The sequence below is a fragment of the Cnephaeus nilssonii genome (genome assembly GCF_951640355.1).
Source record: "Cnephaeus nilssonii genome assembly, chromosome: 7".
Lineage (NCBI taxonomy): Eukaryota > Metazoa > Chordata > Mammalia > Chiroptera > Vespertilionidae > Cnephaeus > Cnephaeus nilssonii.
In genome coordinates, this window is record NC_137078.1 from 39,912,749 (window position 1) to 39,929,106 (window position 16,358).

General features: G+C 38.9%; 1 protein-coding gene across 1 annotated transcript in view; it reads right to left on the reverse strand.

The window, feature by feature from the left end:
- Positions 1-16,358, reverse strand: part of CLCA4 (chloride channel accessory 4) — a 45,949-nt gene that overhangs the window by 19,266 nt on the left and 10,325 nt on the right. The window contains exons 2-7 of the mRNA XM_079777363.1: positions 13,367-13,507; positions 13,077-13,224; positions 9,532-9,640; positions 7,525-7,702; positions 6,974-7,192; positions 4,773-4,997 (exon numbers count right to left, since the gene is read on the reverse strand). Of these exons, the coding sequence (XP_079633489.1) occupies positions 4,773-4,997; positions 6,974-7,192; positions 7,525-7,702; positions 9,532-9,640; positions 13,077-13,224; positions 13,367-13,507 (1,020 nt within the window). The remainder of the gene's footprint in view (positions 1-4,772; positions 4,998-6,973; positions 7,193-7,524; positions 7,703-9,531; positions 9,641-13,076; positions 13,225-13,366; positions 13,508-16,358) is intronic.

Genomic DNA, 16,358 nt, shown 5'->3' on the forward strand with positions numbered 1-16,358 from the left:
TTTTATTGATTTCAGAGAGGGGGGCAGAGGGAGAGAGAAATAGAAACATCAATGATGAGAGAGAATCATTGATCAGCCACCTCCTGCAGGCCCCCTACTGGGGGTCAAGGCTGCAACCCAGGCATGTGCCTTTGACCAGAATCGAACCTGGGATCCTTCAGTCTGCAGGCCGACGCTCTATCCATTGAGTGAAACCGGCTAGGGCAATGATCAATTCCTGATACTTAAAACCCTTTTGTGGTGCTTAAAGTAAAATAAAACTTCTTACTTTTTAAAGCTTACTTTTAAATCTAGCCATTATCTACCTGCCAACTACATTTCATACGCCCTCATTTGTCAAACATCAGTGCCACTATCTCTATCAATTTTTAGAATAATCCAGTTATTTTCCACCTCTTTCTTAAGAGAGTTTGCACTTTCCTTTCTGCCTGAACCAATGGCTTTCTCGTCCTTTAAGTCATAGCTTAAATGTTGCTCTTCAGAGAAAGTCTCAATGGCCTCTTCACCCAAAGTAGGCACTGCCCCTCCTTTCCCAGTTAGTCTGTCACATCACCCTATTTGGTTTCTTCACAATACTATTTTCACAATCTACAGTTATTTTTTTATTCATTTATCTACCTATATACTATCGGTTCCCCACTGAAATTGCATGAGCCATAAGAACAGGGAAGCTTTGCTTGCTACATAAATATATGTTGAATAAATTATAATATATTATATGTTTGCCCTCTACTTAATATGATAAATACCCTATATAATAAAAGGCTAAAATGCAAATTGACCGAATGGCAGAATGACCGGTCACTATGATGTGCACTGACCACCAGGGGGCAGATGCTCAATGCAGGAGCTGCCCCCTGTGGAAGCACTGCTCAGCCAGAAGCCAGGTTCAGGGCTGGTGAGCACAGCAGCGGTGGCGGGAGCCTCTCCCATCTCCATGGCAGCACTAAGGACCCCTTGGGGGATGTCCGACTGCCAGCTTAGGCCCGCTTCCTGCGAGAGGGTGCAGGCCAGGCTGAGGGACCCCCCCCCCCCCCCCGCCCAGTGCACAAATGTCGTGCACCAGGCCTCTAGTATCTTAAATAAATTAAAACATGGCCCTGACCAGTTTGGCTGAGTGGATAGAGTGTTGGCCTGCAGATTGAAGAGTCCCGGGTTCGATTCCGGTCAAGGGCATGTACATTGGTTGCGGGCACATCCCCAGTAGGGGGTGTGTAGGAGGCAGCTGATCGATGTTTCTCTCTCATCGATGTTTCTAGCTCTCTATCCCTCTCCCTTCCTCTCTGTAAAAAATCAATAAAATATATTTAAAAAATAAAACATGAACAAACATATATTTATTACTTCATTATAAATATATATCTACACTAATAAAAGAGAAACATGCAAATTAACCATTGCTATGCCTACAAGCCATGCCCACCAGCCAATCAGGAGCAACTATGCAAATTAACCCAACCAAGATGGCGGCCGGCCACAGAGCTGGAGCAAGCAGGAGGCTTGGGTTGCCCCTGGCGATGGAGGAAGCCAAGCTTCCCACCCACCCTGACTGGCCCTGGCCTCCACTCAAGGCTACAAAGTTTCAATTATAGAAGATAAATAAATCCTAGATACTTGCTTCCAGCCGGCCCTGGCCTCCACTCAAGGAGGTGCTAAAAAAAAGAAAAAAAGGAGGGGCTGGGACCTTGGGTCTCTGGGGGGTGATCAGGCCAGGATGGGATGGCAGGGGCCGTTGGGGGTAAGCAGACCAGCAGGAGGCCCAGTTGGGGGTGAGCAGGCTGTCAGTGGGGGTCAGTTGGAGGTGATCAGGATAGTGGGGGGGCAGTTTGGAGTGAGCAGGCCAGCAGGGGGGCAGTTGGGGGTGAGCAGGCCAGTGGGGAGGGGAGGAGGGGGTGAACATGCCAGCAGGGGGTGCAATTGGGGGTGAGCTGGCTGGCAGGGGGGCATTTGGGGGCGAGCAGGCCGGCAGCGGGGGGCAGTTGGGGGCGAGCAGGCCGCCAGGCAGAGTGGTTAGGGGCAATCAGGCAGGCAGGCAGGCAGGCAGGTGAGCAGCTGGAGCCAGCAGTCCCAGATTGTGAGAGGAATGTCTGACTGCTGGTTTAGGCCTGATTCCTGTAAACTGGCAGTAGGACATCCTTCGAGGGGTCCCAGATTGGAGAGGGTGCAGGCTGGGCTGAGGAACAACCCCCGCCCCCGTGCATGAATTTCATGTACCGGGCCACTAGTTTATTACTAATGAGGTAATTGATGACTATAGAGATGAAGAATCATGCTTAGTGTTACAACTAGTAATGATAGAGTTTTAAGTAAGACTTCATATTAGAAAGCTACACTAAAATGCCATGCAAATTATAAATGAGAGAGATTTAATAGGGTCGGGAATAACAGGAAATGCTACATGAAGGAGCAAGGATTTTGAAGAATTGGTAGAATCTTAACGTGCAAAAATGGAAAGAAGGAAACATTTTAGGTAGAGGAATTGCCTGGGCAAAGGAACAGAGGCTGTTAGTGCATGGTGGGCTTGGAGAACAATGTGTGCAGTAACTGAGTTAGAGATGTGGTTCCCAACATGGGGCACATGCCCCCACAGGGGAACAATTTGATTTTGAAGGGGGGCAATTAGAGAATGAGTTATTAACAGTAAGTTTTTTGCATGGGATTCTAGGGGCCTCATATACAGTATGTAAATATATATTGTGACATATTTATGCATTTCAGTTCTCTATTATATGTTTTGAAACTTATTTGCTATTTTTCATATCACTTCATATTATTATTATTATTTTAATAATTTCTTAGTCATTTCTTCCTCAGTACTTCAACTGTCCTTTTGTTCTTTTATTTTTCTCTTTCATGAATGCCATATTCTTTGGAAGCTTGTTTAGACCAAGTTAATGGCCCTTTAAGCTTCCTCCATGTGAATATGAGTTCACTTTTTGAAGAATAAGAATTATATGTCACAAGGTGGGCATCGGGATTTTTAGAGATGCTTAGGTGGGGCATGGCCAGAAAAAGGTTGGGAACCACTGGGTTAAAGCATAGAGCATCAGAAAGGAGAATTGAGAATTACAGGCTGGAGAAAGAGATTAGAGCAGTTTTACTGAGGGAGTGATAGACATTTTGAATAGCATCAGACTGAGGAATTCAAATATAATTTTATAGACTGTGAGGGAAGCATGTAGATTTCTAAGCAGGAAAGTGACACATTTGATATTAATTATAAGCTCAGGATACAATTTGGAAGAAAATAAGGTTTACAATAATAGTAGTAAATTATATATTTACTATGTAATATTTCGAATATTGTCATATGTATGTAAATATTTCATTTCATTCTCATGATAATTCTATGAAGTAGACATTCTTATTTGCCTATGTTTTATAGATAAGGCATTGAGAGTCCAAAAATACTGAAAATGTTGCCTAAGACCACAAAACTTGTAAATAGCAGTCAGTACTTTGATGTCAAAACTCATGTTCTCACCAGTATTCCTTACCCTATGACTAACAGTCCTTGCTACATCTGCTTCGTAAGTAAACATCAGTTTATCTGAATGTCATAGAGACTGAAACAAGGATTGACCCAAAATGGAATCACACCATTTAACTTGTTTCATTGCCTTAAAAGTTGATGACTTTTGATGCTCAGTCACTCATTTATTTAACTAACATTTATTGAGCACTGACTATTGCAAGGTAAAAGAATATGTAAACAAACCATAAAGTTCCTGACTTTATTGGACTTATATTCTAGTGGCATTCTTATATTAATATACTAGAGGCCCAGTGCATGAAATTTGTACATGGGGCAGGGTGGTCCCTCAGCCCAGCCTGCACCCTCTCCAATCTGGGACCCCTCAAGGGATGTCTGACTGCCCGTTTAGGCCCAATCCCACCGGACATCCCTCTCACAATCCAGGACTGCTGGCTCCCAACCGCTCACCTGCCTATCTGCCTGATTGCTCCTAACCGCTTCTGCCTGCCAGCCTGATCACCCACTAACCACTCCCCTGCCAGCCTGATCAACGCATAACTGCTCCCCTGCTGGCCCGATTGCCCCTAACTGCCCTCCCCTGCAGGCCTGGTCCCCCCAAACTGCCCTCCCCTGCAGGCCTTGTCCCTCCCAACTGTCTTCCCCTGCAGGCATTGTCCCTCCCAACTACCCTCCCTTGCAGGCCTAGTCCCCCGCCAACTGCCCTCCCCTGCAGGCCTGGTTGCCCCCACTTGCCCTTCCCTGCAGGCCTTATCCCTCTCAACTGCCCTCCCCTGCAGGTCCGGTCCCCCCAACTGCCCTCCCCTGCAGGCCTGGTCACCCCCAACTGTCCTCTCCTGCCAGCCTGGTTGCCCCTAAATGCCCTCCCCTGCAGGCCTGGGTCCCCCCAACTGTCCTCCCCTGCAGGGCTGATTGCCCTCAACTGCCCTCCCTTACAGGCCTGGTCCCTCCTAACTGCCCTCCCCTGCTGGCCTGATTGCCCACAACTGCCCTCCTCTGCTGGCCATCTTGTGGTGACCATCTTGTGTCCACATTGGGGCAGCCATCTTGTGTTGGAGTGATGGTCAATTTGCATATTGCTCTTTTATTAGATAGGGTTTATCCATCAGTTTATTTATTGATTCACTGACTCATTTAAAAAATCAAGTGAATTTTTAAAGTTCTTATTTCTGTATTTCTTAGAATTAGTTATGTTAAAATTAGTAACTATATGCAGCAGCACTAATAGAAAAATGTTCTAATGATAAAAAACAAACTATTTATGCAGTATGATTTTCACCTGAAATGCTAAATCAATTCCAGCGCAGATGGAAGTTCCCCCGCTAGCTGCTGTAGGCAAGCTGTTCAAGAGCATATTTCTTTCGTTGGTGCTTATTATTTGGATTAGCTCATTTTTAATGTAGGCAACACTATCAAAGTGCACCATTCCCACCCAGGTTCCATTTTCAATAGCTTGCAGCAGGAAATATTTTGCTGCTTGATTCATTCGATTTAGGCGTTCACCCTGAATGAAAAAGGACAAGAAAAACAACCAATTGGTTTTGACTGGAAAATAATAGTAGATTACATAAAATGAGTAAACAGAATTTATTTAAAGTTTTCTATTAGTAATTGGTATCATTAAAGAAAGCAATCTTTTAATTGATACAATTTAAAAACATAGTTACATGTATTATGGAACATATGGTAAGGAACACAGGCTTTTAACTAGAAGTGATTCTTGGCTGCTTAGCACCTAAATTACAGGTGCAGGTTCAGGGGTTTGGGTTGGAATTGAGGGGTGATGACTCACATCTTAGAGACTTCCTAATTACTCCTGGGGTGTTGTCAAGATGAAACCACTCCCCATGTCCCACAATATCAAACCAGACTGTCATGGACTCCAACTAGAGACTGAAATCTCCCTACCCACTGGAGACTAGACAACTCAAACGTTTCTTGAGTTGCAGCAAATTTCTGAGAGGCTCTGTTCCTACTTCTGCTCCTAACCTCTCCCCAACATTTCTCCACCAGTAGATTAATTGGCATTGGTTCTGTGGTAACCCATTAAGACTCACATCCCTCTTACCTAGGTGAATGCCCAGGAAGTAAATCTCTTCATACATTTGCCTTTTCCAATCCCTCAACACCAACTTATCTGTAGTACCTCCCCTTAACACATGCCCAAATTTCCTTCTAAACTCCCTAGATCCAAGTCACAGTGAGAGACTTCTTCAGTCCCATCTTTGAGGGCTCTCTTCGCCACTTTGCTTTACCTTTAAACCAGGCTCTGTCATCCCTTCCCAATGACACCTCCTAGAGCACTTCTATGTGCTGGTGTCTAGCACTGATGCTCTTTCTGAAACCCGGTGCTAATGTGGATGATTCTCTGCCCTTTCCATAACCACGCAATCCCCCATTTGTTGAATACATTCTTTTTTATCTTCAGTATGATCAGTCCTGTCTCAAATGTGCCTGCTCTTTAACCTTTTGCACTCGGATGTCAAGTGTGACTCGACACGGTTAGCATTAGAATAAAGGAACCGAGAAAAAAGCAAGCGAGTGCAAAGGGTTAATAGTCCATTCATTTCAATAATTATTTATTGAGCACCTATTTATTTATATGTGATAAACCCTGTTCTAGACAAAAGGGAGATGAAGATGAATAAGAAATGGTTTCAAGTACTAGAGGACATGGTTTCTAGAGGATACGGTTCCAAGTGCTAGAGGAGCTCCTAGTCTAGTGGGGGAGAAATGTGTAATTTCAATATAATATATAGAGGTTTGCAAAGTTTATTGTGGGAAACCAGCAGAAGGGCCTTTAGCCCAGCCTGGAAGACCAGTCCATCTCCTGCAGGATGTGGGCGCCTATAACCAAATTTTGAAGGAGGAGTGTGAGTTAATGTGGTAATGGGGAAGGGAAAGTTTTCTCTGTGGAACTTTCAAGGATATATATGGGTCTTTATTCCTAGAGTCTAGCACAATGCCTACCGTTTACTAAGTGATAGAAGGAATAAGTGGCTGAATCTGACATAGCTTCCTTATGGTGATGCTTTATGTTTGTACCTTTGATCATAAAGAATCACTTATATAGATGATAAATAAGATTAACTCTGAATGGAGTTCAGCAATCCACTGTATCCTCATGTCTGTCAAGTATTTCCAGTAGATAAAGGAGGTGGGTAAGAAAATATTTCTATATTTCAATCTCTCCTTCTGATCTTCTAACTAAATCTTTACTAATGGGCCTAAAAGTTCTCCCCAGTAAACCCTCCATTTTATGGAAAGAAGAAAGAGTCTTTTATGTTAAGTCTTTTCACCTGTATTGTCATCCTGCTTTCATTACAATATTCACTGCCCATCTGAGGTCGTAATCATAGGACATGATGGGACTTATTCCACCATGCAATTCAGAACAAGCCAGGTAGTGTTCAGAGTGTTCTTAGGCATTCAATCATCCACTAGTCACTCTATCTAGGAAAACTGGGCCCATGAACATACCGACATGCTTCCAGATTTATCAAGAACTAAGCACACGATTCTATCTCTGATCCTCAGCAATGAAAAGACAGGTGACGGGGGTGATTCCACCATAGGCATGGTGTTTTTAAAATCCTCAGAGTTGCTGATCACCTCCCATGTGCTTCTGGATTCGCACATTTTGTTTTGTACACTTGGAGCTTCTCTATTATGGTTTCCTTCATTACAGAATTTAACAACCTAAAAGGTTAATAAGATGAAAAGGTGTTATATATGATGCATTTAAACATTCAACTAAAAATTGGATAAAAATAAAAAACCTACTATGCAAATAGGCATTTTGTTTAATGAAATTTGATTCATTGAGGAATCATAGAATACTAAGGTGGATTTTCAATGGTAGTAATAATAAATAACACTAGCTGAGTGCTTACTATGTGCCAGTCAATGTTCAAAGAACTCTATATTAATACATTTAATCCCTCAGGTCACCTGCACAGATATTTTATAAACATGATAACATGTCCTTTGATTATAAATATACTATATGAAGAAATAATGAACATACTTACAGAAGTAATAGCTTGCATAAACATTATGGATATCTCTTCAGTTTGAACTTTGTCAGGGAAAAATTGACAATTTTTTTCATACAGTTTTGTCTTAGGATCAATTTTACATTTATCAAATATACAGCTGTTTCCTTGACATTTATAAACTCTATTCATACCAGTAATACCTGTGGAACACCTGAAAATAAGTGACAGTGAGTCTTTGAGGCGACCTAACCAGTAACAATTTTTTGAAAATCTTAAGTGTTTCTATTCACAATGATCCTTATATCAAGGTTTTTATTCTTACTTGACAGTCAAGTTTAAGGATTTCTACCAGAGCAATTCTCCAAGAAATTTCAGAGGGAAATTTTAAGTGGTATCCCCAGTACAGTAGGTCCTCGGGTTACGTCAGAGATCTGTTCCTATGGCACAATGTAATGCGATTTTCGCTGTAAGTTGGAACCCACCTAGATAAGCACCTGCGTCACTCACATGGAGTACATACACAGCAGTAATGAAGTGACACAGTAAAAAAAAAAATTAGAAGAAAGATAACAATTCCTGACCTTTACTTGTGGTAAATACAGTAAGTCATAAAAAACATAAAGCACATACGTATATACTTCGAAATGACGGAACTTTTTTAAAATAAATAAATGGGAGATGGTGAGGTAACCACGAAACGACGTATGTCCAGTCTGAGGTAACCCGAGGACTGCCTGTATATGCAATAGGTGAGATTAAAAAGTTGCTGCTGACATGTTAACACTAATGACTCTAGGCTCCCCTTTTCCAAACATCTCTCCTAGTAGCCTTATGGAAGTAAATGCATTGTAGGCATCTGGGCAAGATAACTTGTGAAACCATTTACTCTTGGTTCCACCTTAGCCTGAAGTTCTTTATAGACTTCTTTTGTTCAAAAAAGTTACCTCTGAAACAATGGGATGTGGCATAACTATAAGTATTTTGATTATTCAAGGAGCATTTTTATCCAAAGTGAAATGTGGCCTGAAGGAAAGACCGAAGTATTGCCTAGGACAGTAAAGAATGTTGGAGGCATTTTAGACATATATTTTGTTGCATGGATTTGGCCACAAATGTCAGTGATTATAACAAACATGCAGGCATGTGAATATATCCCATCTATTCAATGTTTTTTCCAGTTATATTTAAGAAACAATGACTAGCTTTCATTCAGTAATTTAGGGAGTATCCTACATATGTGTATGCTACTATTGCCTCAAAACTCAGTGAATATAATGATGTTATCTCTATTAACAATCATGATGAATTTTGCACAGTATAAACTAGACATTTAGGGGGAATATAATGTAAACAAAAGTAGTCAATGTAATATTCTCTAAAATATGTGTCCTGAAAGTGGTGCTATGGCTGATAAAAGGGCTTTCACTGAAATAATATATCTTAGAGTTTATACATTTTTTGTAAGTCCCAAGCCCCAGCAGGGCATTTAAGATTGAGTAAACTGATGGCAGACAATTTTAGATAGATTTCCTCCACTCATTCTGCACTCTTGACCTCAGAACCAAGAGGATTGTCTGTTATTAACTGTGATGTTAGATTGGTATTTTTTAAGTGAATTTTATAAATCTTGGGAAATTTCTGTTATGGTTCCTTGAAGCTGGTTGATTTTTTACTCAGCCTAAAGTTACTACTATTTATTAACCATTTTCCCATTCTTGTTTTGACCTCCCAGCATATAGTACAACCCTTTACACAGAGCCCAACTTCAATGTAAATGAGTTCTGGTGGCCACGGTGGAGAGGTATAAAAATATGTCAACTTGGCTTCCAAATGTTCTTGAAGTTATGTGTATTTTAAATGGGAAACCAGCCACTTTGAGATACATTTTCTTTTTTTAAAAGGACACTGCTTTTATGTTATAGTGTCTATTATCTGCATTGGGACAAAGGAATGATTGGAATTTCAAATAAATATAAATCAAACTAAGGAAAAGAGGAAGTTACAGCCTGAAGTAATTGAAGAAAATGTAAATGATCATGCCTTGTTGCTTCAATTCTTTTAGATGAAGCACTGTAGAAAGTTTTATTGTCATTGTACTCATCAAACACTCCCCAGCGGAGATGGGCCCATTCATGGACAAGTAGTCTGCCTGTGGGAAAATATTTCAAATATATGATCATAATTCAAGTGACAAATTTTGCCCTTCAAATATTTTAAGCAGTGGTTTTTTTAAATAAAAAATAATTATACTTAGGTTTTAAATAATTGCCAATATTTATATTTTTGTTTGTGAAAAAGCATATAACATTATATTGAATTATAATATGGTATATAGTATATTATCTTTTTATTCTACAACATTAAATCAATGAAACATTTTTTGTGTATGTATGTATATACTATGGACAGAATAGACTGGGCTTTAGGTTTTGGTTAATGGGGGTGGGGAACAAATAGTCTTACACATTACAATGGGTTTTTGTTTCTACAAAGTTCACTCCTACTAACAACATAAACAGACATGTAAAATTTGCGGTACTAAAATTTCATGAGGGCACAATTAAATGTTTAAAAATGTCTACAAATGTTCCTTAGGGATTTGTTAATGAAAAAATAAAGATTGAAAACACAGCTATAGATTACATATAAGGGGTTAACTAAATGAAGTGATTAATTTATTATAGGGAATTAAGTATTAGTAATTATATTTTCAAAACTATACTATAAATATAAAATAAGTAGGGTGTATTCCTTTACTAGAATAGACTTAGAGAGAAGGAGTCAGAATAAAAAAAAACTTTTCTAATAATTTCAGGGTAAATGGAAGAATAAAGGTACACCCATAGCTTGAAATACAGAAAGAAAAAACAGTAGATTTTTGCTTTATCAATATTAGGAAAAACTTAAAAGGAAATAGAAATGGAGAAGGAGAAGATGGAAATATAGTCTGTTCTGCTACCATGTGTTTCTCTAACTCAAATGAACTCATGAAATCTGAAAATTAGAGCAAAATATCAGTAATATGCAAAAGTCATTTTTTCTTCTTTAAGTCTTTGCTACTCAAAATGTGTTCCTTGATCCACCACTATCAGCATTATGGGGAAGCTAACAAGAAATGCAGAATCTTGGATCTACTCTAGATCTATTGAATCAGAATCTGATCCCTAAGTTATTCTTCTACATATTAAACTTTAAAATCACTCGTGTAAGATTTTCTAAGCAACTGGAGTCAGATTAGTGATTTTGGAATTATGTATAACCTTCAGTTTAGGAGGGAAAAATCCCTTATATCACTTAAATTCCTCAGATCATAGAAATTTGGTGAATTTTAAGAAAACATAAAATTGCCTGCACCTGTGACTTCCTTTTTACAGTGGTCTCCTCTTACATTTGTTTTATTCACAGCTCATGGCAGGTTGCCCTGTCTCCCAAGCCCATCTTAATTTGCTAAGAAAGTAGAGTTCAGATCTCAACACACACACACACACACACACACACACACACACACACACACACACACGTAACTATGTGACGAGATGTTATGCTACTTAGCTTGACTATAGAATAAATTCAATATGTATATGTATAGCAAATCAACATGTTGTGTACCTTAAATGTATACAATTTTTTATTGAAAGAAAAGCAGCACCTCTAACTTAGAATTTCATTCACATCTATATCATTGTCTCAGTTCCTACTAGCCCTGTTCTCATTTCTAATAGCATTTCACTCTATGTGTGTGCTTGCATCTGTACTTTTAATATCTACTATGATGGCAGCTTCCAGCCATACTGAGCTATGGCCAAGATTGTTTAAATGTTCTTTCCAGGTACCTATTGTTATTGTTGTTATTATATTTATTACAAATTGCATATATTTTGAGGACTCTCTTCTTAACCTTGTTGTTCAAGAGCCATGTTGTTTTTAGAACATTGTTTTTCAGCATGTGAGATTTTCACAAGCACATGTATCACATTATAGGAAAAGCTCCTGTCTAAGAGCAAGGGGGGAAAGCTACCAGTTACGGAATAGGACTGAGGTGGGGATATGATAAAAGAGCAAGAGTGCAAGTGGGGATGTTAGCTTTAAAATTAGATAAAATCCTTATTGTCGAATATAGGAGCAGGTAGACATGAATTTGGAAGTAGAGAAAAAGGTAGGGGTTCTATTTCTCAATCAAGGCATCTGTTGATTGATGGGATTGAAAAAAGTGGCTAGAGATCTTGAGAAAAATGGTACAAGTTTTAGAACAGCTGCTTAGGAATGAGAAAGAGAGTTGGGAAATGCAAGTACAACATTGTTGAGTAGCTGTGATGGCTTCACTAAGTTTGAAAAACGTATTTTTTTTAATGATACCAATTAGCTTTGTAACTTTTTCACAATCTTGAAAACATTAACAGGAGCAAAAGGAAACTAGCTGGAAATTTAGTAGAGAGGATATGGCAAATTGAATGAAACATCAGGATAAGAGTGGTGAGGGAATTGAGCTATCTACACTTCGCTGGACCTGCCATGTAAAGAAAAAATATAGTTAGAAGGGAGCAAAGGTTAGAGGTGCCAAGGAGAACAAGCATGATTGGACTAAAGCAGTGGTCGGCAAACTGTGGCTCGCGAGCCACATGCGGCTCTTTGGTCCCTTGAGTTTTTAGCAAAGGCCAGCGTAGGAGTACCCTAATTAAGTTAATAACAATGTACCTACCTATATAGTTTAAGTTTAAAAATTTGGCTCTCAAAAGAAATTTCAATCGTTGTACTGTTGATATTTGGCTCTGTTGACTAATGAGTTTGCCGACCACTGGACTAAAGTATGGGGGAGAGTTAAGATTCAGATGGCATGAGATTATGGAGCTTTCAAGACTGGTTGGGAAATAGGTAATGAGAACCAGGGTTGAGTGTTTGACAAAAACAAGGGGCTTAATGAATGCTCATTGAAGGGACAATGGAAGAGAGGTGATCTTGTGGTATGTGGGTTCAGGAATGTTTTCCTGTGTAGTGACATGTGAAATGATGTGCTTTAAGTTCATTTGAACCAATGACCTTAACTTTTAGACTGAACTAGATGAAATTGCCATTTTTATAGGTAAAAATGATCACTAACAGACAAGTACATCTAGTTCAACCAAATAGGTTGAATAATAATATCAACAACTACAGCCCCTGAGTGTTTTCTCTTGGCCAGGAACTATAATCTTGTCTCTTTTCAGCTTTTCACACATCTGCCTTCCATTAAGGTGGCATGTGATTGATTAATATCCAGCTGTGGAGAAATGGAATATTAAGATTTGAAAAATGTGCTTAAGAACAACATTTATTATTTTTGCCATGTGTTCAAATTTCTTAGACACTCTATTGAGAACAGTTGTATGGATTATCTAACTTAATATTCACAACAATTCTATACAGTAGTAGCTCCTCTATTCACCATTTTACAGGAAATAAGCACTTGTCCAAGGTCACATAGAGCTGATAAATAGGGGAGTCAGGATTTGAACCTATAGACTCTGGCTCTAGGGTTTGTACATTTAACTTGGGTACACATCTGCTTATTGGAATCATTGCAAAACATATGTTAACCTAATTCTTACCTGCTGGTCCATATTCATTTTGATTTTTTCCAAGTACCAAGTCAGGGGTGAAATGAATGTATTCTCCTTTTCCTCCACAGGGTTTGAATTGCTTGGTGTATGGTTCATCTCTATCTGGTAGGGTAGGTGGTGCAACTAAAACATCAGTCTGAGAATGTTTAAAAAGATTTTTAAAACATCAGAAATAGAAATGACAACATTTAGTCAGAAAAACTCTAAAACAATCAATTTGCAGTTCAATGGAGGAGCACCAGAAAATATAATATTTTCAGAGACTTTTTGATTCTTACATGTGTGTAGCTTTCGTGTTTTGGTCTCTTGTATTGAGGCTTTTCCTTCCAAGTATCCGGAATTAATATTGATACATTTTTGAAAAAAAATCTTCTTTCTGTGGCTTCAAATAGGTAAGTAGAAGCTGCAGTCACCATGTCCTGTTATAAAAGAATATATGGCAATGAACTGAATGATCAGAGGTTCATCACAGGCGTTTCTCAGATCAAGAGTAGATAGAAAAAGCCACTAACTAGTGAGCAGAGTCTCTGCCTCAGAATTTCAACCCTGTCACCTTTCAGTCCAAAATTATAGCTTAATCCTGCACATTTAAAGGTTTTGAGTATAATTCTGCATTGAAAGGCAAATGTTTCTATTTGGTGTTAAGAGAAATTGCATACTATGATAGACTTTGAGTCATCCTCTTGGTTCCAATACTGGCCTTAGCACTTTCTGGGTGATAGATTTTGGCCCACTTATATAATGCTCTGAAGCTTAGTTTTCTTATCTCTCAAATAGACTATTACTACCTATCTTTAAGGTTGGCATAAGCATGAAACAAGTGCTTTGCACATAGTCATAAAACTGGTTGATATCATTATTGTTTATAAACCTAGTAGAAAATAGTCTTATTTGATGCAAGTTTAGAACACTGTGTAGGCATGAGTCATAAGAAAGGTTTATCATTACACATCCATTCCCCTAATAGAAGCAGCTGGGTTGAATTGGAGCCTGGGGGTTGGGTGATGGAAAAATTTATAGGTAGAGTTTTTTTTTATCATAGACATAACTTGTTCCTCTGTTATCGAGGTGAAAATAATATCATCTCATGTTGTTCAGTATTCTGAACCTCAAAATGCAATGATTAATAAGAGAAATAGTCCCACTCTAGAGATTAGTGGGGGAAATAGATGATGAATAAAAGGGATTTATGGTAATTTAATCTACATGATCAAACCCACTGAATAATTAAGAAATCCTGGGTGCTAGATGATGATGTCAACCTCTTCATCTTGCCGGCAACATCCCAGTCTATATTGATGTTTTCTTCAAGGCAGGATCGTGTCCTCTGTGATACTCCTGACCTAACATAAGCCCAGGATAGCACGGTCCTTCTTCAGGAATTCCAGGGCTCTATTTTCTTTTCTGTTGAAGATAGGCCAGGGTGCTCATATGTATTGAAAAGAACAGCAAACTGATTGGGTCCAGAGCCATGAGTTCAGGAAGGCCCAGAGGACTAGCTGGCAGTCAGGAAAAGAGCTTTGAAGAGCTCCCATGGTAGGTTGGAGGTTACATCATCACTGACCAAAAGCAGATGAAAGAATTCTCTACCTGTTCCCTAAGGATACCCCCCCTGCTCCTTGTGTTTTGGGATATTTAGGTCTCAATGGATTGCTACCTTCTGCTTGAAGTGATGGCTCTCTCTGTGCCTATGAGATAAAAATGTAAATGGTGGTCTAACTCACTAGGAAGAAAAGGGAAAGGACTGAAATAAAACCAGAGTGAGAGGAAATGTTATAACTGATACCACAAAAATACAATGGATTATAGAGACAATTAAATGCCAACAACTTGGACAACCTAGAAGAAATGGAAACAATTCCTAGAAATATACAACATACAAAGACTGAATCATGAAGAAATAGAAAATCTGAACAGACCAATTAGTAGTAAGGAGATTGAATCAGTAATCACTCCCCTGCCCAGAAGTCCAAGACCAGACAGCTTTATTGGTAAATTATATTAAACATTCAAAGAAGAATTGGAGGAAGGAACACTTTTTTAATGAGGCCAGCATTATTTTGATACTGAAACCAGATAAGGATGACACAAGAAAAGAAAATTACAGGCTAATATCCCTAATGAACATAGATATAAAAATTCTCAATAAACTATTAGCAAACTGAGTTCAACTATACATTAAAATGATCATACACTATGATCAATTAGGATTTATTCCAGGGATGCAAGAATGGTCTGACATTTGCAAATCAAATAACATGATACACCTGATTAACAAAATAAAGGATAAGAATCATATAATCATATCAATAGATACAGATAAAGCATTTGACAAAATTCAACACCCATTTGTGATAAAACTCCCCACAAAGTGGATATAGAAGGAATGTGCCTCAAAATAATAAAGGCCATGTATGACAAGTCCACAGCTAACATCAGACTCAATGGTGAAAAAAATAAAAGCTTTCCCTCTAAGGTCAAGAACAAGACAAGGATGCCCACTCTTGCCACAGTATTGGAAATCCTAGCCAGAGCAGTTAGGCCAGAAAAAGAAATAAAAGACATCAAAATCAGAAAGGCAGATGTAAAACTATCAGTATTTGGAGATGGCGTGAAATTATATATGAAAGCCCTAAAGAATACACACAAAAAAGACCCACAGCACACAAAGAACCTGTTGGAACTCATAAATGGATTCAGTAAAGTTGTAGGATACAAGATCAATATAAAGTATATGTTTTATTTATATACACCAATAACAAGCTATCAGAAAGAGAAATTAAAAAAATAAAATGCCTAGGAATAATTTTAACCAAGGAGGTGAAATTTCTGTACACTTAAAACTATAAGACATTGATGAAAGAAATTGAAGATGGTAGAAATAAATGGAAAGCTATTCCTTGCTCATGGATTAGAAGAATCAATAGTGTTAAAATGTTCATACTAGCCAATACAATATACAGATTCAATTAAATCCCTATGAAAAATGCCAATTGTATTTTGCACAGAAATAGAACAACTAATCCTAAAATTTTTGTGAAACCACAAAAGATCCTGAATAGCCAAAGCGATTTGAAAGAAGAAAGCTGGAATCATCACACTTCCTAATTTCAAACTATACTACACTAGAGGCTCAGTGCACGAAATTCGTGCATGGGGGGGTGTCCCTCAGCCTAGCCTGCACCCTCTCCAAACCGGCAGTTGGACATCCCTGTCACAATCCGTGACTGATGGCTCCTAACCGCTTGCCTGCCTGCCTGCCTGCCTGAT